The 27,120-nt window shown below is 37.3% G+C and overlaps 1 protein-coding gene across 1 annotated transcript in view; it reads left to right on the top strand.

The window, feature by feature from the left end:
- Nucleotides 1–27,120, top strand: part of TMC1 (transmembrane channel like 1) — a 49,022-nt gene that overhangs the window by 7,616 nt on the left and 14,286 nt on the right. The window contains exons 2-10 of the mRNA XM_079331550.1: nt 253–315; nt 446–815; nt 4,365–4,505; nt 17,544–17,634; nt 18,357–18,438; nt 19,697–19,803; nt 22,189–22,287; nt 24,409–24,551; nt 26,958–27,102. Coding sequence (XP_079187676.1) covers nt 253–315; nt 446–815; nt 4,365–4,505; nt 17,544–17,634; nt 18,357–18,438; nt 19,697–19,803; nt 22,189–22,287; nt 24,409–24,551; nt 26,958–27,102 — 1,241 coding nt within the window. The remainder of the gene's footprint in view (nt 1–252; nt 316–445; nt 816–4,364; nt 4,506–17,543; nt 17,635–18,356; nt 18,439–19,696; nt 19,804–22,188; nt 22,288–24,408; nt 24,552–26,957; nt 27,103–27,120) is intronic.

The raw sequence follows: 27,120 nt of genomic DNA, 5'->3' as shown, positions 1-27,120 counted from the left end.
TCCATAAGAAAGAGTCCCTCCTGGTGCCCCTTTGAGGCTTATTTATTTGAGTGCTGAAGGAAAGCACTAGATTTTCTGTCTTCATCTTACCTCTTGAAAAGGTGTGCTCCAAAAATGCTGCAAAAGGCTAGGTTCATAAAATGTTGTAAAGAAGTACAAAGCCACAATTGCCAAGAATTTCTTGAAACCCCCAAATTCCTAATGATTGATCTGCCTTTCACATGCACTGGCCTTTGTTTTTTTCATTAACAGATGGAAATGATGACAATGAAGAAGGCAGTGCAGTTGAGAATGAAGAAACTGCCAAAGGAACAGGTCAGTGATGTGGATTACTCTGAGGTCAGACTTGCTTTCTGATTATTAGTAAGAATGAAGGAGGAGGAAAGTTCTCCTTCTAATGTGTACCCTCCTCTCACGTTTTTAAATGTTTTTTAATCAATCACAGATAAAGGGAGGAAGAAAGCAGAACCAAGAACCAGAAGGGCACATGCCAGAGGGAGAGACAGGCATGGTGATGAGGAGGATGAGGATGATGAAGATGGGACAAGGAGAACTGGGCATCGCAGGCACAGAAGCCGTAGACGAGGACGAGCAGGTGGAAATGAGGCTGGTGATTCTGATATGGAACCTGCAAAAGCCAGGAAGAATCAGGCAAATCAGAAATCCAAGGAAGATGATGAGGAAGAGGAAGATGAGAAAGGGGGTAAAGGTGGGAAAGGTAAAAATGAGAAGAAAGGGGACAAAAAGTCTGATAAAAAAGGAAAAAAAGAGAAGGCCAACAAGAAGAAAAAGGACAAAAAGAAATCAGGATCAGGGTAATTAAGGTTTTCTTCTTTTTTTTAATAACGAAACCATAGTTGTCTTAAATAAAACCTGTTTTCACTTACAGCTGTGACATACTAAGACTCAATATGACCCTCTTTCTTGTGACAGTCTAATTGGAGCTGGTCAGATATTCTTTGTCTTGAAATGGGGAAATGATGGCTGAGTGAAATGAGAACTTTCCAGAAAGTCATATTTAGTTACATCCCAAGTTTATGAGCTAGAGAAGGGGAGCAAAAATGACAGAGAAGAGGAAGAGGTAGAAGGAGATGGTAACAGGTGAGATCTGCCCTGCTTTTTCTTCTTGCAAAAATAAAATGCCCCAAGCCCCAAGCTAATAATCCTCCAAGAAAGCCAAGTTTTATTTCCAGTATAGAACTAGAATCTTGATGCTTCTTAGAAAATTCTTGTGAACCAGCTTTTTAAGATCAGTGCCAAATTTCAGCAACTCGGAACCAAAAACTGAGATGGGATTTTCAAATCTTCTCTCACTCAGTTTCTCTGAAATACCACTTTCCGAAGTATCTAAAGCAACCTGGGTCTCTGGAAGTCTCCAGTGACAGGGAGCACTTCAGAAAAATATTTCTATTTCTTTGCCATCCTAGCATTCCCTTGCTCCTTGTCCCTTCTGCTTTTGAATGCTTGTTCCCTGGGACCAACGTGTAAGGGAGCAAATGGATCTAGGCACACTTATCTCAGAGGAGAGGGAGAAACTCCCATTCCTCATTCAGTGGTTGTTAGAGCTGTTTTTGTTCCCAGAAGCATTGCTGAAGAGCACAGCAGGACTAAAAGGAAAGAAAAAAATACAGTGACATATGCCATTATATTAATTTGTCTGTGATCACATTTCTATATGTTTCTACTTTATTTCCCTTCCCAACGAAAATGAGAATGCCTAAAATCTTTTTGATTGCTCTTCACTGTGGTGGCAATTATACTCCTGTGTGCAGTTTCCTATACTCACATAGCAACAGTCCTGACTGTGTAAACCTATGCTCCTTTGCTTCTTTTGTCTTAATTTGTCTTAATCAACATTAAATTTAAAAGGCTACTGAAAGTAGAAAATTGAACAAGGGTACAATGTTTTTTGTTGTCTTCCAAAGTTCTTAGAATTAAAATACATAATTCGGGGTTAAATAACTTGAAATTGCTACGTGGAACAAGACTTCGTTCATAAAGCAGTAAGCCTAACAACATTTGAGGAAAAGATGAGGACACTCTCAAAAATAACTCAAGAATATGGCATTTGTAGACTTACAGGACCTGCTGAAAAGATTGCTGAATAATAAGAATACTTTAAAACATTTTCAAAAAGAAAAACAAAATAATATAAGAATGAAAGATAGCAGACTGGTGATCAATTTGGCTGTGATTGAGATAAAGGGTTTGTGAAGCTTCAGAATGGAAAATAAGGCTAGCAGAATAGAAATACAACTTGTCTAGCAAGTCTGTGAGTATCTATCTCAACAAATGCTCTCTACTGTTTAAAAATGGGCCTTGCTGATGAAGTTTTTTAATTACAAAGGTGTTTCAGCATGAAATATCATGAAAACAGCAAAATTAGAAGTTAAGAAAGAAAGCACAGAAAACATTTCCCTAAATGAAAAGTGAAAGTATTTGACAGAGAGATCGTATTGTATTTGCCACTGTCATTGTGGCTTTTGCTAAACTATCAGCATTGCCCATTTTGGTGAGGTCACAGTACAAGTCACCAGAATCTGCTGCAGTTTCTCTCTTCCCCCTCTGTACATTTCGTTTAAATCACAAAAACCTCTTCATGCACTGCTTATTCTACATAAAGGTCACAAGAGAATCTTAGAACACTGCATTGATTTATGGTTTAGTTGTTTTGGTTTTTTTTTCAAAACTTAATATTCCACTCTTGGTTAATTTGTGGTAGTGAGTTTCCCAGGGAAATGTCTTGGTGAAAGGAATTTTTTCTGGGTAAATTTTAAATCTATTCTTAGATGTTAATGGTTGTTGATGAGGCTGATTGTTAACTGTTACTGAGGGTGTGAAGAGGGCCTGCTCTAAACAGTTTGTAACTATCAACCCCAAAATATCAGTGATAAATTTCTCCTTTAGTCTCACTGTCAGATGTCAATGGGTTAAAAAAAGGGTTTAGTTTTTTACTGGCTCGTTTCATTTTGTCTGATTGATTTTAGAAGCTGTGCAGTCACATGAGAAAAAAAAAATAGGAATGGGATTATATTCTTCCTACTGCATAGCTCTATTTGTGAGTAAATAAACTGACTACCATTAGGTTTGCTTGAGAGTATAATACTTATATATACTTCTGTGAAAACCTGGAGGTACATGGACGTTTAAGACAGTACTTCTTTTTTCTAGCTGAATAGCATTAACTAACAGGCAACACTATGGAGATTATCTGTATGAATCGAATTTGCATGAAAAACAGGAAAAAAAGATTTCAAGTTTAGTCAACTTTATTTAATTGTCATGCTATATTCTCAAAATCATACTAGTCTTATCCTGTAACATCCTAGCTCGAAGAAAACATTTTCATCCTAATTTTTAATGCCATACACAGAAATAAAGAGAAAAGTATATTACATCCATAAAGAGGAGATGAAACAAAGAACAAAATAGAGATGTATAATAAGATCGTAAAACCAAACAAATTGTAAATAAACAAAAGAAGCTGAAGAGATCACGACAAGAACAGATAGAAATGCATCAAACTATTATCACCAAGAGGTCACTGAGTGGTATTTGTCACTGTCAGCTTTTTAGGGCAGAAAGTCAGTCTATTAATTTCCTTTTTATCATTTTCCTGTTCACAGCTATAAAAAGAGGAAACACCTGTTGCTAATGAATTGCTCACAGAAAAGGGTATCTATGCAGATTGTAGGAAACTGAATATTATTTTAATCAGAAATTCTTTGCAAAGATACTGCAAACTGATGTATGGATAGTAAGTTCAGATCACAGACACAACATACCTGGAGATACCATTACAATTGCACCTCCTTTCCTTGAGTGCTTGCTGCTTTCTTGTGGTCCTGCTCAATATGGTGTTGAATTTTTCCCATCTATGACATGTTAATGCCTTGGTAAGTTCATAGGCTGTCATTTGGTGTTTAAGTTTGTCTTAACTGAGGCTGTGGGGTCTCTTCTCTCTACAGTGACACACTAAGTTGGAGGAATATGCTTTCATGGGTGCAGTTATAGCATCCTCACTTGGCCATTGTGAGTTTGAGCTGGACTCTTAGGAGACTGATTACAGCTGCAGGAACAATAAGATGCTGTCAGATTTTACTCCAAGAGTGCTGTTCACTGTCCCTGTGATGCTGAAGGTGTAGTGCTGGCTCACCTGCAGCTCTGCACTTTGCACGCACGCTTTGCCTTTCAAACTAAAGTTAGTAAGTCTAAATGAAGCATGTCCCCCTTCCTGTGCAAGTGTGAAGTCATTTATCTAGTCTCAAATTTAACACAAAATTAACACAAAGTGTACTTTTCTGTGAAAACTTCTGTCCTATCTGAGTTTTGGTGATGTTTTTTGTTCCTGCTTTTGTTTGAAGCTCTGATTCTGAATCTGAGGAGGAGCCAATTACAGAGGAGGAGTTGGCCAAGCTGAAAGAAGAAGTAGAAGAAAAAAAGAAACTCATTGCCACTCTACGAAACAAGCCATGGAAGATGAAGAAGAAGTTATCTGTCCTGAAGTATGGTTTGATTTCCATAATGAATACCTGCTGTCCTGCTTTGCACTGTTTTTCTGAATTTTCACTTTAGTTCTGTACCTACTCAAAAAATTAACTTCAGATCACCTCTAATCTCTGTTCCCCAGGAGGTATTCTCAGTAAGTGGAGGTAAATGGTCTTACAGATGAGTGTTTTCTTGTCCCAGTAGAGCTGAAATCAAATATGGAAAGCTAATATCTTTTTGTATTCCTTTATATTTAAATTTCTACCAAGCATAGGAACTGGGTAAATAGAGAGAACTTTATATTTTTGACAAAACTGCTATACTCCCCTGCTTTAGATAACTCATTCACTGCAGCAGTGCCAAGTGCCAAGCAACACCCACAGAACATTTGCCAGATAAAGGATGGTCTGTCCTACAGAGAGTTTTTAATATGAACAGAAAGCACAGAGATTAAATATGGTGTGGAAAGTCCATAGATTTGTTCTTTTAGAAGGTAAGGTAATTATTGGAAAGGGTAAACTTGCAAGAGGTAATGAAAAGAATAAAATGTGGTAAAATGGAACAGTATCTATGAGATGTAGAGTAGAAGCACTGTGAAGGTAAGAGAAATTTCACAAAATATAAATGAACAAATTAGATTTTGGATAGTCTACAGCTGAAGGATCCCCATGTACACAACTTGTATGCCGCCTTCCTATGGAGAAAGTTTCTACTTTTATAGCTATTCTTCTATCCCATAATTCCTAGATATTCCAAGGAATCTTCATGTCCATGTATGTCCCATAGACTATTGCCCATTATTGCTTTTCCATGTGGGCAGTGATGATGCTGTAACACATAGCTCAAGGGTGTTCAAGAGACACTTCTGAGTCTTGGGATATCTGGTAAGGAAAGCTGACACAGAGGCAATTTTTTTCCTCTATACTTCCAGTGATGGGCAGTAATAATTGAAGAGTTTTTGTCTATTAATACAATCATTCACAGAAAAAAATCCTCTCAGACACTCTGCTAAGGCTCTTGGAAGATGATGAGTTGATTTGAGACAATAAGCATGTCTTTACATGAACTGCCTAAACAAACCTTCTGTGATGAAGTTACTACATCAGCAGACCAAGGAAGGGCTGTGGATTTTGGGAGGACTTCTGTAAGGTCTTTGATACATGTACTGGGACTAGTGCTGGCCACATGCCACTGCACCCACTAGAATTGTTTACTCATTTTCTGCTGTGAGATAAGGATTAGGAGGAGAGCAAAGCAGGCTCAAAACTTTAAAGGGTATAAGGAAACTTTATTAACAGAATCAAAAGAAAAATATAAGAAGTCAGAATAAACCTTCAGAACACTTCTCCTCCTCCCAGCTCTTCTTTTATTTTCCCACAGGCAGGTAAAAAAACAAATCTGGTATTTTCAGTCAGTTTACCACTTTCAAAATAATCTTTCTTCAGTCCACTTAGGGAGAGTAGTGTCTCCTGCCATGCAGGAGACTTTTCCAGAAGAAAGAGTTCTCTTGTGGTTTGATTTTTTATGAATAACATCCACCTGGAAATCTGCAGTCATGAAGTTCCAATGGTTGGGTAGTTTTCACACAGCTGCTACCATGGATCATTTCAGCTTGTTGGGGTACAATTTTAGGATGAGCTATTTTATTATAGAAAGAAAAATTTGCTTTATCTCTGGGAACAGAGGTTTTCTTCTTCTGTTCCTGGGGCAAGGTTTTCTATCTCATTTCTCTCCATTCAAGCTTCTAATTGGATCACAGCTACTTCAACATCTGCTTGCTTCAACACAGGTGCCTCTGGTCAAGGCAGTTTTTAGAATGCTACACCCCCACAATGCATTTCTTGAGTTGCAGGGTAAGAAACAGTTGGATGTATCAATTGTATCTTCACCACAAGACTAAGCATCTACTCATTCTCCTCCCATCTGGGATTTTACTCCTTCTTTACTGGCCTTGATGTCTCTGTGTTATTTTCTTTACATGTTTTCACCCATTCCTTTTTTTCTCATTCAAGAGAAGATTGATGTCTTCAGGTTTCATCTGTAGGGCTGCCTCTGTTCTTAGCTGCATGATTTTCTGTGGCACCAGCAGGATGTCTTGGCAGCTCATGGCCGGATTTGGGCTTGGCTCAACTCTGCCCAAAGCCAAGCAGAGCTGGCCTGGCCTGCTGGTTGTAGCTAGAACTTGGTGGTGGTAGAAACTGAGCTAAGCTCTGCCATGGGCTGAGCCAGCTGGGCTATGTGGCAGAGCAGAACTGATCTGGGCAGAGCTGCAGCAGAGTGGGATCTGACCTGGCTAATGTCCAGTCAAAGGCCGGAATCAAGAGGTTTTCCTGGCCTTTGTTTGTCTTTAGATGTGTTTTCACAGGGGCGTATTCAGCTTTCCTCAGTGGTTCAACAGGGTGTCAATGGTCAAAACTGGCCAGTTGTTTGGTTCTGTCAGGTCTGAAGGAAGCTGCCAAGGTCCTTACAGGGAATCATGAGCTTCTGTAGCTCATGGATTTTTTCCTTAACTAAAAACTAAACTATGTTAAACCACAAAATCCTTCATTCTGAATTGTAAAGATATGGTTTAAATGGGTGGACTGTATGGTTGCTAAAATTTGTCTGAATGGTCATACCCAGGGAATTGGTGGTCAGTGGGTCAATATCTGCTTGGACATCACTGACAAAGGGTGTTATTCAGGGATTCATTTTGGGACCAATGCAATTTAATGTCTTCATCAATGATATAGATGGAAGGATCAAGTGCACTGTCAGAAAATGACACCAAGCTGAGTGATGCAGTTGACACACCTGAAAGACAGTCATCCAGAAGGACCTGGAAAAGCTCAAGAAGTGGGCACATGGGAATTTCATTAGGTTTAACATGATCAAGTGCTCCAACTTTGTTGGGGCAACTTCCATTACCAATATAGGTGGGGGGAGGAACAGATGGAGATCAGCCCTTTGGGTGACTTGGGGGTGCTGGTGGGTGGAAAGTCAACGAAAAGTCTGCAATGTGAGTTTGCAGCCCGGCAAACAAAACGTGTCTGGGACTTCATCCAAAGCAGAGTGGCCAACTGGGGGAGGGAAGGGATTCTGCTCTTTTAAACCACTCTAGTGAGACCCCACCTGGAATTCTGTGTCCAGATCTGGAGCCGTCAGTACAGGAAAGGCCACTGGAGCATGTCCAGAGGAGTGCCACAGAAATGGTCAAAAGACTGCAACAGCTTTCCTGGAGACAGGCTATGACAGTAGGGTTGTTCAGCCTCGAGAAGAGAAGGCTCTAGAGACACCTTATAGAAGCTTTTCTGAACTCAAAGGGGGCTTTTAAGAAAGATGGGAGCAAATTTTTAGAAGAGGATGCGGTAATTAGACAATTGGTAATTAAACCTTAAATAAAAACAGTAATAAAACTTAAAGAATTTAGATTCAGACTGTATTTAGGGAAGATATTCTCTATGGTGAGGTTAGAGACACACTGGATGAAGCTGCTCAGAGAGTTGTCCAAGGAACATTCTGGGAGGTGTCCAAAACCAAGCTGGATGGAGCTTTGCTCAACCTGGCCTGGTAAAAGGTGTCCCTGCTCATGGCAGAGGGTCTGAAAATAAGTGATCTATAAGGTTCTTTCCAGGCTAAACCATTTAATGCTTTTCTGATCCCAAGACATACAAACCAAGATGCAGTTATAGAGTGTGTTTTCTAGAGTTCTGCCTTTGTAATTATTTCTTTGGAGCCTAAGTTCGACTGATTGCAAGACAAGACTGGAGTTTTCTTTCTACTTCAAGTAAAAATTTTATCTTAAAAGTGGGCATTTTATTATGATAACTGTTACAATAGTATCGGTATATTTTAAGGTATCTATGTTCTGTGTTTTAGCAAGATTTATAACAGAATCATTAGTCTGATTGGAATTATTGGCATGGTTCTTGTACTTATGAAAAATAGATACACGCTGGCTCTAAGTGCCTTAAACCTTTAAATTATCAGTGTGACTTTTGAATAACCTTGTGTTAGTATTTCTGGTTCTTGAAACTCTTGGTGAACCATTGTTAGTAGCAAGTATTTCACCCTGTCACCTACTTCTTTCCCTGTGAAAGATTTAGAATATTGTGGGAAGTGTGCTGGAAAAAGCAAAACTATCTTCTTACACGTAGAAGAGCAAATTAACCTGTTCTTTGTCTTCCAGTTTTCACAACTGAGTGATACTTCATTGGAGGTTTCTTCTCAGCATTATGACAAATGTTACATAATTATATAAGCCAAACCCCTCTTCCATGTTTGTTATGTATTGGCATATTTTATTTTCAAGAATGGAAAAAAAAAGTGCTATCCAGTAATAGTCCTATACATGACAAAACAAGACCAAGAAAGTACTTTTTAAAATATTATTTTGAATGGTTAATATTAGCATTAATTAGGACTTTTCATTGTGAATATTAGCTTTTTTTATAAATGTTGTGAGTGAAAACAATTTTGGGGGAAATATTTAATTTTCACTGAAATTTGTGTTTTTTAAAAAAGCAGGACATTTTAAAGAAAATATTTTGTTTAAGCATTTTCACAGAAACATTATTTCATGGCTTAAGCTGTATAGGGTGGGAAAGATGACTTATAGTTAACCAGTGATTAATTTGTAAAATGGTAAATATTTTCCTTCATTCTTTGGAAAGTGCATGAATGAACAATAATTTTAGAGCACAGATGTAGAACTAGTTACTCTGCAGAAAATGCTTCTGCCAAAACATGACTGAGAGTTCATTGCAGAAATGGCATTCTTAATAGAACTGCACCGGAAATTTAGATTAACTCTAATTTACATCCCTGTCCTAAAAAGAAGCATTTCAAACAGCCCATGATTTTTCTCTGAAGAACTGTGATTTGATGAGGATATTGCTCTGATATGATGTCCCACTGTAGTTTGAAGTTGAGCTTTATTAATACTGTCAGAGTCTAAGCTCACCTTGAGACATCATGGTCAGATCTTCACAGGTCTGGAGATGTGAAAAAAGAGAGGAAGAAGATATGGAGGGGGTGAAAGGATGTTACAACAGATGTTCCCCACTCTCCTAGGCCCTAAGCAATAGACTTGCTTGGTTGGGTGCTGAGGACACACTGGTTTGTTCTACTGAATATATGAGTGTGCCTCGAGTCCAGGCTTTTTATCAAGACAAATATTCTCCTTCAGAAGAGTTTTCTTGTTTTAGTAATTTCCCTTCTTCTTGTTTGATTTAATGGTTTGTGAATTATGTTGCTTTGTCTTTTTTATGGGAATTGAGAACTTGTGACATTTTTTCTTGCCATTGCCTAATCAGGTCAGCAACCTTAGTTACATGAAAAGCCACTGGGTGATAATGACAATTAACTATTATTTGCAAGACTGAGATTTAGAGTGGGGGAGTAAATCGATTGATTGATTGATTAATTGATTAATTTGTTAATAGATTGATTGACAGAGATGCTTGGGAGTTGGTCCTAAAGTGAGAAGGAGTCCAGGATGGCTAGATGTGCTTTAAAAAGGAAATTGTTAAATGTTCAGGAACAGGCTGTCCCCATGTGCCAGAAGACAAGTCATTAGGGAAAAAGGCCAGCCTGGTTAAACAGGGATATTTGGCTTGACTTTCAGGAAAAAAAATAATCTATTGTTTCTGGAAGGAGGCACAGGTTACTTGGAAGAACTACCAGGATATCGCAAGTTCACGTAGGGAGGAGATTGGAATGGCCAAAGCCCTACTAGAACCTGATTGGCCTCTTTTAAAGAAAATAAAAGATTTCTATAAATACATTTTCAGTAAATGGAAGACCAAGAGTGTCTCCATTGCTTGTTGAATGTGTAGTGACAGGGAATGAGAGAAAGGAAGAGGTACTTAATGCCTTCTTTGTCTCAGTCATCAATATCAAGACCAGTTGTCCTTATGATACCCCTTATGATTCCTTGAGCAGGAATTTGGTGATGGGGAAATGAGTGAAGCCCCCACAATCCAGGAGGAGGCGGTTAGTGTCCTGCTATGCCAATTAGCCATGCACATGGCACACTGCATGTCCTCGTGGATCCCACCCCACAGGAATAAGGGAACTGGTGAAAGAACTAAAACACTCTCAATCATCTGCCAGCAGTCCTGGTTAACTGGAGAAGTTCCAACTGACTAGAAATTAGCACATATAACACTCGTCTACAAGAAGGAACAGAAGTGTGGCCACTGGGACAAGGGCAGTGATCGTGCCCCTGTACTGGGCACTCACCTCAAGTCTGTGCTCAGTTCTGGGCCCTTCACTTTAAATGGGACATTGAGGGGCTGGAGCCTGTCCAGAGAAGGACAATGAGGCTCCTGAAAGGAATAAAGAACCTGTCTGGAGGTGTTCAAGAGGCATCTGGATCCGGTGTTTGGGGATGTGGTTTAGGGGTTCTGGGGTTAGAGCGGTAGTGCTGGGTAGATGGTTGCACACAGTCTCTTAAAGGTTTCCTGCAACCCTGACCATCCTATCATTCTGTTATTTTTGGATTAGAAGAGGGTACAAAACACCCAGAAAACTGATGGACCAGAGCTTCAGCTGTTGCAAACTGGAAAACCATCATGGAAAGCTACCCCAATTCAAGTCTGAGGGTTGGATTTTGGGAACTGCATCGCTGTTTTGCGTTTTTCTGCCTGAGTTTTGCCTTAATATGAAGAAAAAGGAAGGGTTTGAAAGTTGTGCTACTGTGTTTGCCTCTGGTATCTCACTTTGCTTAATAGTGCTTTATATTAGTGTTAATATCCAACAGCAATGCTTATTATGGTACCATATAGAGAATTGAACACAAGAATCCAGAGATGTGCCAAGGGTGTTCTCTAAAGTTATACCACAAGACAGTACATACCAAAACAAATGAAATAGCAAGTTATAAAAAAAGGACTGTAAAATATCAAGTTTAGGCTTTTTGAAAGACTTCCAATTAAGTGCACACCATAAAGAGAAATGTGAGAACCTTATTTTTTCCTCTAGGAAAATCAGAACAGTGAAGAATCTGTTCTTCACTTAGAATCATAGAATGACTAGGGTTGGAAGAGCCCTTAAAATTAAATTTATTCCAACTCACCAGCCATTGGAAGGGACACCTTTCACTAGAACAGGTTACTCAGAGCCCCATCCAGGAGATAGGGTAACCACAGCTTCTCTGGACAGCCTGTGTCAGCACTTTACCACCTCCACAGTAAAGAATTTCTTCCTAATTTATGCTACAAACTTATTATATCTCAGTTGGAAGCCATTCCCCCATGACCTGCCACTACATCCTCTTCTAAGAAGTTCCTGCCCTTTTCTTGCAGGCCCCCTTCAAGAGCTGGAAGGCTGTAATTGGGTCACCTTGAAACTTTTTCTTTTCCAGGCTGTGCAATCCCAGCTCATTCAGGCTCATAGGAAGCTCTCTTCATCCTTCTAATCAAGTTACTCTAAGAGCAGCTTGGTGGTTCTCCTTTGGGTTAGATCCAACAAGTTGATGTGCTTCCCTTTTCCACTGAGGTGGTCACTCCATTATAGCAGATCACATGCTAGGGACAGAATATATTATGGTGATTTTTCACTATTTTTGTAGCACAATTCATTTTATTACAGGATTTAGACTGCCCATCAAAAAAAAATTAATTGGAAATAAGATATTTTATAAGCATACAAACCAAAAGATGTGTAAGATGTTTGTGTGGGATGATGTAAATTTCTCATCTTTTGTTGCACTCTTTGTACTCCCATCAATCAGTATTTCATCTCTCTTGCTGTGGATATACTGACAGTCCTGGAGGCCAGACTGGTTATCTTGGAGGCCAGCTGGGTATTAAATATCACTATAATTTGCCCACTATTATTGCTGAACTGCTTTTCAAATGAGCTGTGCCTGATGATATTTATTTTGTCACCCAATCTTCTAAGACTTACAAAAGTCCTGGAAGATCAACAACAGTTTTATATTGAGCTTTTAGTTTTTAAAGTCTGAAACCTACCTGAACTGTTACTGAAAAATGTGATCAATGCACTCAAGTTGTATTCATTAGCAATGAGCTCTAAGAGCTGTAATGCATCCTCTGTGCAGCACAGAAGTGCCTGAGGTACCATACACCTAGCACTTTGGAAGCTGTAACCCCACACCTTGCTTTAATAATTAACTCAGGCTTCTCTGGGACAATAATTCCTGGCCCTCTGAAACATTTATTAGTTCTTGCATCTGTAATTCAATTAATAAGCTTTCTCTAAAGCTTCTTTAAATTCACAGTTAGCTAGTGGGGCACACTTTGGCTTATCTTGTGCTACAGATAATTTACCTCTAACACATGATACCAGTGATTACAAAGCTTGTTTTTGTTGGTCTGTGTCGTTTTTGACACATCCTCGTGTTTGTGAAGTCTCATTACTTCCAAGTGGGCATGAATATGTATATATTTGTAGTTTTGGTTCTTGTTGTATTGTTGTTAAGTATTTCTAAGACTTTTTTCATTCTTCCTGTTACCAGGAAGTTATTTTATTTATAACACAAAAGAAATTGAGAAAAGGACAAAGTTTGACACAAATTTTCAGGGATGTACAAATAGAGGTCTTTCATTTAGATAGTTTAGACATCAAAGTAGAAACCTTACCTAAGTAATGTCTTGAACTATATTTAACATGTGCCACAGACATGGAAAGGACATGGCAAGCCTGGTCCCTGACTGAATGGTGCCAAGTTGATTCTGAACTTTTGAGGCCAGGAGGTTTCAGTAACTTACAAACCACAGAGGTCAGGAGTAAGTACTCACTGGAATAATTAGTCAGTGGACTAATATGCTGCAGAGCTGATGGGAGAAGAAAAGAATACGAGAGAATGAATATATATTCTGTTTGATGACTCCAGCATCATAAGCAATATGAAAATATTATTTAGAATATTATTGGAGAAATTACCAAAATGTAAGAACATTAAAGCTAATTTGTTTTCTTTTATTCCAACAGTGAAAGAATACTTCCAGTTTTTTTTTTCCACGAAGTAATTTGCTTTTTTTTTTTTTGTTTTTTTTTTGTTTTTAATAATTTACTTCAATTGGATAACAATAATACAAAATAATTTAGATTGGAAAAGAACCTTATGATCTTCGAGTCCAGCCATTAACACAGCATTACCAAGGCCATCTCTAATCCAAGTCCCTCATCACGACATTTCCACTTTTTTAAACCTTCAGGCAGGGTGATTCAGTCACTTCCTTGGGCAGCCTGTCCCAATGCTTGACAAATTTTTGGCGAAAAAATTTTTGTAACACCCAATCTAAACCTCCCCCTGAACAAATTGAGACTTTCTTGTTCTGTCACTTGTACCTGGGAGAAGAGATTCCCCTTCACTACAACCTCCTTTGAGGAGGCAGACTGGCTAAAGTGTGCCCTTGACCTCCTCCTCCAGACCATCAATAAAGCAGTTCTGTCCTCAGTACAGAGCCCTGGGAATGCCACTGAGACTGGATGACAGATGGGTTTAACTCTATTCACCACCACTCTTCTGGCCATATAGCATGGGCTACTCTTTCATTAATTACATGGTGATTATTAACTATGGGATGATTTTGGCTATTACGCCACAAAAACTGGAGATAGTATTGCCACAATTTTTAATGCATGCTTGAAACATCTTGTCATGGTCAGTGGGCATTAATGGTCAATGCACTAATGCTTGCAATTCTGCTGATTGAAAAAAAAAAAAAAGCGTGCTGTTATTAGATTGGAGAAAAATTCAGTGCAAATGCAAATGAAAATAATACTGCAAGTCCACCATTGGGACTCAGGTGATTTCTTTCAGGATTTATATAGCAAACTTTTAAGTAGTTGGGAAAGCAATTTATTACAGAAGTGAAAGGAGTTACTTCATACTTTGATGAAATATGAAAATAACTTCATAAATATTGTGTCCATATGGATCCAACAGTTTTTTTGGTCCAGTCTTTCTTGTGCAGCTCAGTTGACTGCACTTGTAACCACTCAGTTGGAAATGGTTGCTTGTGGTGCAATGATGAACTCAGTCCAATGCAGGGAAACAAAATGAAAATTGGTGAAATATAGATTATAAAACATTTAGGGAAGAAGAGGTGCAAGAAGAGAGAAAATTTCACCCACCAGCAAAGCAGAATCCAGGGAAACATTCAGGAGCATCAGCAGAATAAAATCTGTAGGTGCAGATCACCACCTTCAAAAAGAAATTTTTTTGATTTGTCCTGGAGAAAAAGCCTAAATACAATAGCAGTTGAAAAATTATTTGATGGGGGTTCAGGAGGCAGATGAGGGTAAGAAAAGCTTGTTTTTGTGGGAAACCTTAAAATATTAATTTAAAAACAAGTAAAAGAAAGGATTTAAAATAAATAGTTTCTAGGAATTTGATAGAAAAAAAATGGTAAATGGAAAATTCGTTCCTGTTTTGGCTTTATTTTATATCAGAAAAAGTTTGTGGAGAGCTTGAGAGTTTCACCTATAGATGCTAAATGTTCTCCTATATGCTATCAAGGATTTAAAAATGAATTTATTGCTCTTTTCATATTACGTTCTTAAATTTCTAACTTACTGCTTCACTCTGAAAAACTTCAACTTAAAATTTGAGAATTTCCTATTCTGCAGCATAACGGAATTATGGACTGAAGACAGGAGTTTTCTACTCTGTAAGGTTTGACTTCAGAAAATTTTCATGAGCAAGCCTGAATTACCCAGTGATAGAAGTGGCAGTAGAACACAGTATTCTGACCTGGGAGATTGATAGGTGTGCAGTTTATTGAGTCTGTGTGCTTTTAGGGCACTGTTCCAGCACTGACTGCTGAATTTAAGAGGAAGCTGCCATCTGCTGTCAGACTCCCTTGGATCTGTTGACAGAGCAGCAAGACTTTGGATCCTGTGGCTTGTGTATAAAGGAGACCCTTGGACACAGGTTTCCTGAAGCTGAGCCAATATATTTCCTCTGACTTACTTGAGAGGGCTAGAATTTAGTAGTAGATTTTTCTGGCAATCAAAATGAAAAATTTTTTGTGAACAGTGTGCTGTAAAATCTCTGGAGGACTCGGAGTGGCTTGGAAAATAACAAAACCCCATTCAGTATCAGTGTTTGCTAAATATAGAAAGATCAGACTTAAAAATCTAGAATACAAATGTGATCCAGAAGCACAGGATTGGAAATAAAGGACCTACACCCTTAAAAGGACACTGGCTTGATCATCAAGGAATACTTTTCAGATGATGAATATGTGCACTCTGTGGCTGTGGGGGTGGTTGGGTATTTTTATCTTTCCTAATCTGAATATTTGCTTCCCTTGTGCTATAGAGAGAGAGAGAAAAAAAGTGATTAGATTAACATTCACCATTTCAGATGTTGGGAAAAGGTGTGCAGAAGTCCTGAGAAGGTCAGGTGAACATGCCCTGGCCCTGATGTTTCTCCAGCAGGGTTTGGGTGAAAGCACTTGGAAAAGAGAGTGCTCAGAGGGTTCTCAAATAAGAAAATCTCTCAATGACTGAAAATTAAATTCATTAACTCAGTTTTGCACTTTTGTGCACTTATTTGGATCCTTGGTACAGCAAGCTAAAGCAGTTGTTGCAGTGGGTGTCTAAGTTGTGAAAGGCTTCAATAGAACTTCACACTGAAGATCACTCCAAGCATTTGCAGTTACTAAAACATACACAGTTACTTTCCTAGATGTTGAGATTTTTAACCATTAAATTAGAAAAGTTATGACACGTCTTCTCATGTAATTTTAATTCTCCTTTATTTCAAGCACAGTGCTATATACTGCCTTTACTATCAGATTAGCACTATTTTCTCCTCCCTTGTATAAAATATATTAGCAGAAAATATAAGCATGATAATTAAATTCACTTGGTAAACTTATCTGCAGCAGTTCTGGGAAGAAAGAAATGTGCATTGCAATCAATATGCATCAAAACTGGAATTTTCCTGATAGTTTACCTTTTCCCAGTGCATTTTGCAATACAATACAATCAAAATAAACACAATATAGAGTGCTTTGAAGTTATCCCGTGTGACAACAAAACAGTTTACAGCATTGTGCATACACTGACAGTTAAGAATACTTAGTATGTTTTTCAGTGGTTTAGGACATTTAGCCTTTAGGGCACATTTTGTCAGGAGAGACATAATGGAAAGTCATAAATGGAAATCAGATTAAATGGAGAAAAAGTCAGCATGCACATGATATCATCTCTTTGTTGTTTTAATCCATGGATTTTATGCATTTTAGAAAGAGTTTAAAAGTCTTTTTATATTACTTAATTTATATATCTCTAGATGCAAAATTTTAGCCTTTTGGGAACCAGTGAAACTGCATTTTGAAGAAATTACTCTGGGAATGATGCAGGTAAAGAAGAAGCATGCAAAATTTCAGAAGGGCTAAATTATATGTAGTATTGAGAAGGCTGGGCACAAGGAAACTAAAGCCCTAATCTACACTTATCTCTCCAAACCTGGCAGTGCATCCTAAAATGGGAACACAGAGGGGTGAATTTCAAATGTCTCCAGAGCAAGACTAAGACACAGATAAGGTCAAATATTGGTAATCAAAATGATAATTCACTTTTATTTACTATCAATGAAGAGAGCAAAGAAGAAATTAGAAGAGTAGGAAATAGCAAAGGATTACAGAAAGCAGGAAATGTGATTACCACTAAGAGTCCAGAGCATCCCATGAAGATCCTTCTTTCTTCTGTCAGAATAACAGGAATAAGTGTTTGTAAAGTAGATGAACTATAAAAGTCAGTTTACTGACTTACTGTGACTGAACATACTGGGTAACCTTGACTGGACATAGGCAGATCTCTGAGCTCCAAATATGTTTGTATTAGATCAAGCAGCTGAAGTTGTATTTTGCATTACATATATTTTAGTTACATAATCTTCTGCAAAATACAAAATCTCAGAGCTTTCCTTTCCAAACATTGCTTAGGGAACAAGATTTTATAAAGCTCTGTGAGGAGTAAAAAATGACGTTAATATAATGGAGAGTATATAAAATTTACTATAACATAAATATATAAAGAAGGCATAAATATGAATATAACATCTATATGTCTCTTTTGCCCTCATTTTCCAGGGAAGCACAGCTTTTTGTTGAAAAGTTTGAAGGTGCTCTTGGAAAAGGAAAAGGGAAAAAATTCTATGCATACAAAGTGATGATGACCAAGGTAAATTGATTGTTTCACTAACTTCTGTAAAACTAATGGGAAGCCTTCTAGAGCTTTTTGCCATGGGTACTTATCTTCCACAATAATGTTCCTTATTTTTCTATGGATTTCAAGTTTTTATTTTTACTGTTGTTGCATGAAAATATTTCTAATGAAAGCTTATGGTTTGATTTTTGAAACTTGTCACCAAAAGAAAACTAAGCTGTTTTACAGGAATTTGCAAAAGTTCAATATCTTGCAAAAGTTAATTTCTCTTAGTCTAGATTGGTTATTTGTGTGGACTGAATCCAAAGTTCAGGCTTTCCTTGAGACAGCCCTCTGTAAAAGATGAAGAAAAGAAGGAAGAGAAAAAGAAGAAGAAAAAGAGAAAGAAGACAAAAAAGAAAAAGAAAAAGAGGGAAAAACAAGAATGAAAAATAGAAAAAAAGATCGGCATGAAAGGAAGTGATTAGCTAATAATTCTTCTTGTGGTAGAAATAGGATCTTCACACAAATCCAGTAGAAAACAGACAAAAAGGAGATGGTTCTTTACAGACAATTACTTTGTAGACCCTGCCAATAGATTTTGTGGATGATTAAGGGATTACATTAGCTCAAGGAAGAACTGAGCATCTGGACACTGAGATTAGGGTGTTTTGGTTGTGTTTATTTTTGTTTGTTTGTTTGTTTGTTTGTTTTGTTTTGTTTTTAATTTTGGTTTCTTTTTCTGTGATTCTTTTCAGAAATGGATGAAATTTCAAAGAGATTTTGAAAATTTTAAAACAGCCTGCATACCCTGGGAAATGAAAATTAAGGAGATTGAAAGTAAGTAGGAATAGGATCTAGTATTATATCTCTGATGTGTGCCAAAGTGATAAATTTCTTTAGAATATGTGTTTGTATTCAATGCATAGTTTGGCATCAACGAATATTTATTTTTTCACCAATATTTGTTGAATTTGATAATATACCTAGTTGGACATTTTCTTCAGAGTATCACTTTATAGATAAAAAGTATTATTTTACAGGTTTGCAGTTAAAGAACCAGTGTTGTAGAGAAGTGTAACTGGGGTTTAGCCATTCTCTTTATTCACCTTCACTTTATTTTGTCTGTATATTTTTATTCAGGTTATACAATGTAGCCTATACTGCAATTAATTCTACCACTTTTTCATTGTCTTGAGCTTCATGTAAGTTGTATTTCTCTCATTGTCAGCCACATAATAAAACACAGAGAGAACAGTATTGGTTTTGGATGCCCCATATATAAATGAGGCAGTGAAGTTAATACTGTGGGTGTATTTGAGAGTAGGGGTCACAAGTCAGATTTGTCTTGCAGTTCCATGACAAATTTAAATTGCAGCTTTTTATTTGAAGGGCTGTGCTTAAGCAAGCTGGGGTTGAATTTGAACTTTTATTTTTGTTTGCCCTGGCTTGCAGAGCATGGGTCAGATCAGGCCCTTGGTTCTCAGTGTGAGGTCAAATCCTTCACCTGCACACCTGGCCAGAGATAGAGCACATAAACAGAAAAGTAAGAGAAAGAAAGGGTACAAACACTTGCAGATAATGTTTTTCGCATCTTGTGAGAAAATCTGGTGAGCACTCTTGTAAGGAGTGTTTTATCTTTCTGGAAAAACTGGCTAATTCTGCACTGAGCTGGTTCTGGCTTAGCATGACAAGAATGCTTAAAATCCACATCAGACAGAAAAAATATAAAAATAATGGAAACATACTTCCAGAGATTACTTAATAATAGCAAGTATCACAGCTTTTATATAACCCTAAATACTCCATTTAACTAATACTTTCGTGTTTTTGTTTCTATTTTTTCAGACAAATCAAGACATACTAATATGCAATATGCAAAAAGTTATTAGAATTGTGGTAATAAAAAATTAAAATTAAAATTAATTAGATTTGGAATTCATTAGAATTTAAAATTAATTAAAATTGGAATCAACCAAATGTGTAAAAACCTCTTCTGATTTTACTTATTTTAAATAAATTTTGTGCATCCTTAGATAAAATAATGTCAAAGGACTAGCTTATCTGACTTTTTATCACATCTCATGTTTTTTCACAGGTCACTTTGGCTCATCAGTAGCATCCTATTTCATATTCTTGCGTTGGATGTATGGAATAAACATGATTCTCTTTGGATTGACCTTTGGTCTTGTAATGGTGCCTGAGGTGGGATTCTTTTAAATTATCTTTGAGGATTGCTCTGTAGATTTCTGTCTTTGCTGTGAGATTTCATAAGACTGGAGCTTTAAACAGTTTTTAGTCTCTTTATTCTTCAGTTGCAAGTAATAGACTGTACTAAGCCTGCAAAGAAGGACTTCCTTTGTGAACAGCTATCTCTATAGAAAGATATGTTGAATTAGACAGGACAGAATCATGTGAAATACATTTAGGGTTGTCTTCTGAAGTGGTTTTTGAAGTCTGGGATAACATAGGGGTGAAGGGTTTTTGCTTTTTTTTTGGCTGGGGAATGGGTTTGTTTCTTTATTTTTTTTTGGTTTTGGTGGTTCTCTGCATAACAAAGTGGAGGAACTGAGTCTGAGAAAAAGCCAGGGGGACTATCTTGACTAAATGTGCAGTGCAATAGAAAGACTCATCCTGGGGCTCAGAGGATTCTTTCAGATGCAACAGTCAAATGCTGAAAAGGTGTAGCAGGATTGTAAAGTCAAGAGAGACCTCTCATATTTTGCATTGTGCAACATCTCTCTTGAGAGTGGTACTTAGTGCAGATATTGGACTACTCAGACATGAATTTCTTCTATGAAATTGCTTCTGAGTTTTTTCAGCCACCATATTGGCCTTCTAAAAGCAGGGCTTTTAAGGAATTAAAACTATTGTGCCATCTCTCTGGTTTCAATACTCCATATTCCTCTTATCTTTCTCATTTTGTAGTAAGCAGATTAGGAAGAGTCAGGTAGGAATTTCCAACAACTTCCCAGCCCAGCATTTCAGTAGCATGATCCCTCCAGCTGGATCCCTACAAATCTATAGGGTTTGATGGGATTCATCATCTGATGTCACTGCAAAAACTTCTCAATGACTTTTGAGTGATCTTGGGAATTAGGAGATGTCCCAGATGACTAGAAGTTGGCAAGTGTTGTTCTGATTTTCAAGAAAGGAGAACACCAAAAACCACAGGCCTGTCAATCTCATGTCAGTGTCTGGTAAAGTCAAGTGGAAGATTTTTCTGTGAGGTATTGAAAAACCCTTGAAGAACAATGCAGTGGTTCACTGCCACCATGGCTTCATAAGAGGAAAGTCCTGCTCATCAAACCTGTGATCCTTTTTTGACAAAGTAACCCAACCAGTTGATCAAGGAAAGCCAGTGGATGCATTCTACACCTGGGATGGGGCAGCCCTGGAGGGATGGACAGTCTGGGGAATGAGGTGCTGGAAAGCAGCACCATGGAAAGAGACCTGGGGGCCCTGGTCAGTGGCAAGATGAACATGAGCCAGCAGTGCCCTGGCAGGCAGGAGGGCCAAGAGTGTCCTGGGGGACAGCAGCTGAGAAAGGGATGGGATTGTCCTGCTCTGCTCTGAGCTGGGGCAGCCTCCCCTCCAGTGCTGGGGCAACTGGAAGTGCCACAGTATAAAACAGACATGAAGCTGTTAGAGAACTTCCAAAGGATCATGAAGGCCCTCGAGGGGGAGCCGTATGAGAAGCAGCTGAGCTCTTGTTCTGCTCAGCCTGAAGAAGAAGAGACTGAGGAGACACCTCATCACAGTCTACAACTTCCTAATGAGGGGAAGAGGCAGGCACTGATCTCTTTCTGTGGTGACCAGCGACAGGAACCAAGAGAAAGGGCTGAAGTTGTGTTAAGAGAGGTTTAGGTTATATATCAGCAGAAGGTTTTTCACCCAGAGGACGGCTGGGCTGGAACAGGCTTCACAGGGAAGTGGTCACAGTGCCAAGTCTCACAGCATTCAAGAAGTTTTCGGACAATACTTTCAGGCACGTGGTGTGAGTCTTGGAGATGATCTTTTGCAGGGCCAGGAGCTGGACTTGATAGCCTTTGTGGGTCTCTTTCAACTTTCTGTCATTCTGTGATCTTCCTTAGAAGCCAAAACAGGATCAATGTCCAGCTGTTTTCAGGGTGAGCCTGGAAAGCATCTGTGAGGAGATGTACTGTGCCTGAACAAGCATCTTGCCAACAGCAGGGGAACTGTCAGAACCCAAAAACTGATTCCTTAGCATCTTCCTCTCCATTTCATTTAAAATATCCCAATAAAATCCATAGTGCAAGAAAATATAATATTTGTTGATTTTTATAAGATAAACTCATTAGAGAAATATGGATGGACTTCTGTGTTACCTTTGAATGTAAGAGGCACAGTTTGGCACTTTAAATGTAGAACACACCACTGAATGCATATGCTAAGTGCAGTTTCAATCAGCATTTCAGAGAAGCAGTGAATTGTAGAAGTAGGTCTTTCTCATTGAGGAGTTTAGGAGCATAAAGCCAGTCTTTTAAAAAAAGGATGGATCACTGTTCATTTTGTCCTTTGCTGCTATTTTGCTTTAAAATGTAAATCACTCTCATTTTTTGGTTTCAGGCTTTGATGGGGAAGCCTTATGGCTCTTTGCCTAGAAAAACTGTCCCAAGAGCTGAAGAAGCAACTGCTATGAATTTTGCTACTCTCTGGGATTTTAGTGTAAGTACATAATCTTGCAATATTGCATATCCACATGACTTTTATTCACACTCACATCAATATTTATTGTTCAGTTATTTAATACAAAGTATTTCAGGACATAACTCACAAGATAATGAATTTACGTATTTTTTTCACAGGCTGTCTGTATAGATGCTTTTTCAGATAAAGCACGTACTGAATCTTGATATTCACAAGCATGTCTCAGTATATGTAGTAATCCAAAGACACAGGGGGAAATATCTCAAAGCTGGTTTGCCATTCTAGGGTACTGGATTTCCATTTCTTAAGTGTGAATTTGGTCTTCTGCTTTTATATGATTAAGATTCTGAATTTTAATTGCAGTATGAATTAGGAAAAAAAAGAGAAGAAAATATGTAAAAACCCCCAGTGAGCTCCATACATTTTATCCCTTTGATTGCAAACAATGCCAGTGATGGATTCTCCTTGGATAAAAAAAGGATTGAAAGATTTTTTAAGAACATGTGTATGTAACATTTTGCAGTGACTATTTAATGAAATGATATTGCATCTAGTGCATCAGAAGTTGTATATTTGAATGACAGTAAGAGTAAATTTAAACGTGGCTGGAAAGTTAGATAATGATTATGAAATTATAAAATGAGAAATAAAAGGAATTATAGTAACTTGAAGATTTTATAAAGAGAACAGGCTAGAAGAGCTTTATACAGAAGATCAGAAAAGAGCTTGTAAAATAAATTTGAGAGAAGATGGAAGAAGACACTGATGGATGAAGAAAAGACAGGAAAAGTTTTTGATAATTGTCAGAAACAGAAACTGACAGGTGTGAAGAAGAAAGTACAGTAAGTAACAAAGTAGCAGTTAACAGAAGGAGCAAATGCAAACATAATAAAATAGAATAAGGCAATGAAAGGGTATGAATCCCCTGAAATACTGGGGGAGGAAAAAAATCTTGAGGCATGTCAAATTGGCAAATATTCCTTCAAGACGATAACATCTGTGTTTAAACAGCATATGAAATAATTCTTTTCATCTGCTAGCAATACTTGCCAGCTACCAGGTAATTCAGAAATAAGTGATCACAAATTACCAATCAATATTTTATCCTAGACAAAACCCCAGCAAAACCCAAAGAACTCCAAACCTTATGAAAGAATGCAAAAAATGCAGCAGGAAACAGTGTCCCCATAAAATAAGCCAAGAGGATGGTTGATGCTGCAGTAGGAAGGAGTTTGTTTCAAGCCTAAAAGGGGTGAAGGCTTGGTAAGCATCTGGACAAAAATTCCCACTATGGCAAGCAGTGAGAAAGGGAGCAGGTGCTTATCCACATGCCACCCTAAGTCACAGGAAACTCATGGACTCCTGGAGTTTGGACTGTTTAAAGGTGATAACATGGGATAATGTCTTGGGACCCACCGAGAAGATCAGGGTGAAAAAGCACTGGCAGGATGCCAAATGAATCCACGTGGTGGTAGTGGTATCCTTCTACTTAAGTAATAACTTTCTGCTCAATCTGTCTGTGTTTCTACATCTCTTTTCCCCTCTCTCTTGGTAACTTACTCCCACTTCTTTCTGTCTCTCTGTCTCTCTCCCCCTCACACTGTTAAATAAAATCTGTACTATTGAATTCAGTGTATGGTCTCTTATGGTCACCTTATTTTGAGCAAAGACACCTCTTTATAAATGGATCATAATAGCCCACTTTCCTCCAAGACAAGTAAAGAAAAGATGAACTCAGCATGTCTATTCTGCCTTATTTTGTTCTTGAAATTTTATTCTCAATACCGACATGGAAAAGGGAAGTATATTTGGATTTTGATATATTCTACTTGGAATTCGGTTTTAACATACAGTTTTCAGATTATAATCCAGTCATAAAATAGTAGAATTTATGAGAAGGTTTGACTCATTAAGTTATAGACAGTTTGTTAATGAACAGTTTAAAAAGGTTTTAAAGTTGCCATGAAATATTCTATGTCTTTCTAAAATAAAGGGACACATTTTCTACCCTGTCAGTTTTGTTAATAGTGAGATTTGACTTCAGTAAAATGAATGTTTTAATACATTGTTATTGATACATTTACTGATTATGTGCATAATAAAGAAAAGTAACATGATAATTTTTTTCTGACTTTTCAGGGTCTTGCACAGTATTCTGTACTCTTTTATGGTTATTACAATAACCAGAGGACAATTGGGTGGCTCAAGTTCAGGATGCCTCTTTCATATTTCCTTGTTGGAGTTGGGTCTATTGGCTATAGCTTTATGGTTGTCACTCGAACGTAAGTTCTGCTTGGCTCTGTAAAAAAGTACATTCAAAAAGGCAGGTAATTCCACTGCTGACCCTGGAGACTGTCTTTTTAAAAATGCACTAATTCTAGGTACACAACAATGCAAGATCAAGTGCAAGGTAAAAGTTATGTAAGACTCCTTCAACCTGTATTTATTTACCTGTCCTTCTGCACCAGAAGATGTGTTACAGTGTTGTGAAAGTGAGAATAAATCTCTAAAAAAATTGCAAAACACTTCTCTCCTGAACCTCAAAAATAAAAATGAATGCATAAAGTGAGGAAGAGATCTGTCAGCCCATCTTCTCATAGGACTTGCATCCAGTAGATCTTCAGCTAAAATCCAGGAAATTAAATAATTTAACTTTAGTGATACTTTGTGTGAGTTAAACTCTTTTATGAAGGAAGAACACAATAAGGAAGCATATGGCAAATAATTCTGCATGTAGCTCAGAGTCCACAGTAAATGCTGCCAGTTAATATAATATTTAATATCCTTGGTTCAAGCAAGATGACCAACACAGTAGTAGCCAGCTCCAGCAGTGGTTTTATAAAAAGCCCATAGTGAAAAGAATTACAAGAGTACAGTTCAGGATTTAAGTATATACTTTTAAGTATAGAGAAATGCAGCTAGTGCATTTCCATTATTTTCTTCTAATGCCAGTATTTTTTACTTGCATGAGCACTAGATTAATTCATGTTCTGTTTTCTAATTGGCTTCCTGCACAAATCAATAATCATTTGAAGGAAAAAAAAGTCTTCAGTCACATATGTATTTTTGGAGACAAAACAAACTAGTATAAAAAGCAGCAATTGATTTAATTCAAATATATATTTTAAAATATTTTTGATAAAGCTGCCAAGATTAGAAAAGCCTTAGTCTCAGACAATTTTATTTCAATTACTATCTTCCAGACAAAAATATATTCCTGGTATCAGGAAAACCCTGTAGCCCAAACAAAGAAATATAATTGGGGAAAAAAATAGATTGTGTATGCTAACTTTCCATCTGGCCATATGACACTAATAATGGCCAATATTAAGGTAATTGTGTGAGTGTTCTTGCAGTCTTCTGCTCTTTTCTATTTCTCCAGAAAGAAGCACAGTGAGCCCAGAAAGTAAAAGCAATATAATGCTGTTGGCTGAGAACTGAGTACGGTCTATGTGAAAGAGATAGTGAGGATTATAGGAACAATTATTTTATTTAGGGGAAATATTTAGATGTAGGGCTCCTCTCTTCAGCTCTTGCAATGCATATCATAAAATTCAAACATTTCTGATCTCAAAGAAATTATACTCTAACCACATGCATGTTAATTACTTCATTAGAAAATCTTGAGAAGGAAATGTCTCCGTCTATAAACCAGAAGCAGGGCAGACTTTACCAAGAACCTTTTGTGACCTCTGACTCTTCTGACCAACCCTGGTATTGATTTTTGGCATCCCAGAAAGATTCTATGTATTATTTATTTAGTATTCTCATCCTAGATTTCAGAGCATGTATTTTATTGGACTTTTAAAAATGAGATGCATAGAACATATTAATATTAATAACATAACTCTGCTGCATTATTGAGATTTAAAATAAGTGTTGCCTTTTCCTGACCAGAAATACTGAAGACTATCACATAAAGTACATGATTTTTACCTTATTAGAACACTCTTCCCTTGAGTTTAATGATTCGAATTAGGCTTTTGCAAACAAAAGTTTGCAAAGCAATGCCATGCTTATTGCATGAATGAAACAGAGAACTTTGAAGGCAAAATTAAGTTTAATCTAAAAAAATACTTTTCTGAAGAAATAATCTTATGTTTCTGGACAATGTAATAAATCTCTTTGTATGTTCATAGGAAATGATAGGAAAGATAGCTGTATGAGTGCTATTTAATATATTGCAACCATGTTTTCTTCTGTCTTCTTGTTGTAAAATATTCCCTATATTCTTTGCTATATTTATTTTGTTTTGGTTTATTTATGTATTTGTTTTGCTTATTGTTATTTTAGAATATTTTGCCTATTGGATTTTTTCTTTTTTCTCTATTTGTGAACTGTCTAGTAAAGTCTATTGTAGTTCAGAATGCTCTGCACTTTTCTATTCAAGAGATGTTCTCAATATTTTTTTTCTATTAAGCTTCTTATCCAGCAGAGTTTCTCTGAGAGGTTAATGAAATACATTCATTCTTTCTCATCAAAATGTCTGTGGTGAGCTCATAAACTGTCTAAATATGAAAATCTCCATCTTGTTTCAGGAAAAAAGATTTAATAAAGCATAACTGACAGAAAGAAGGATGTAGAGTTTTTCTGAAAAGAAGTTAGAATTTAGGAACCATTTAAAAGTCATGCCCACGAAACAGAACTTTGTGCTAACAAAGTCTTCCTGTATCTCTGTGTTTTTGTAGAATGGCAAAGAATGCAAATGACGACGGTGGTGGGGATGACACTAGTTTTAATTTCAGCTGGAAAATGTTCACAAGCTGGGACTACTTGATTGGAAATCCTGAGACAGCAGATAATAAGTTTGCCTCCATCACAACAAGTTTTAAGGTAAAACAGAGTTTACTA

This window comes from Erithacus rubecula, assembly GCF_903797595.1.
Source record: "Erithacus rubecula genome assembly, contig: SUPER_Z_unloc_4, whole genome shotgun sequence".
Lineage (NCBI taxonomy): Eukaryota > Metazoa > Chordata > Aves > Passeriformes > Muscicapidae > Erithacus > Erithacus rubecula.
This window is presented reverse-complemented; position numbering and strand designations above follow the sequence as displayed.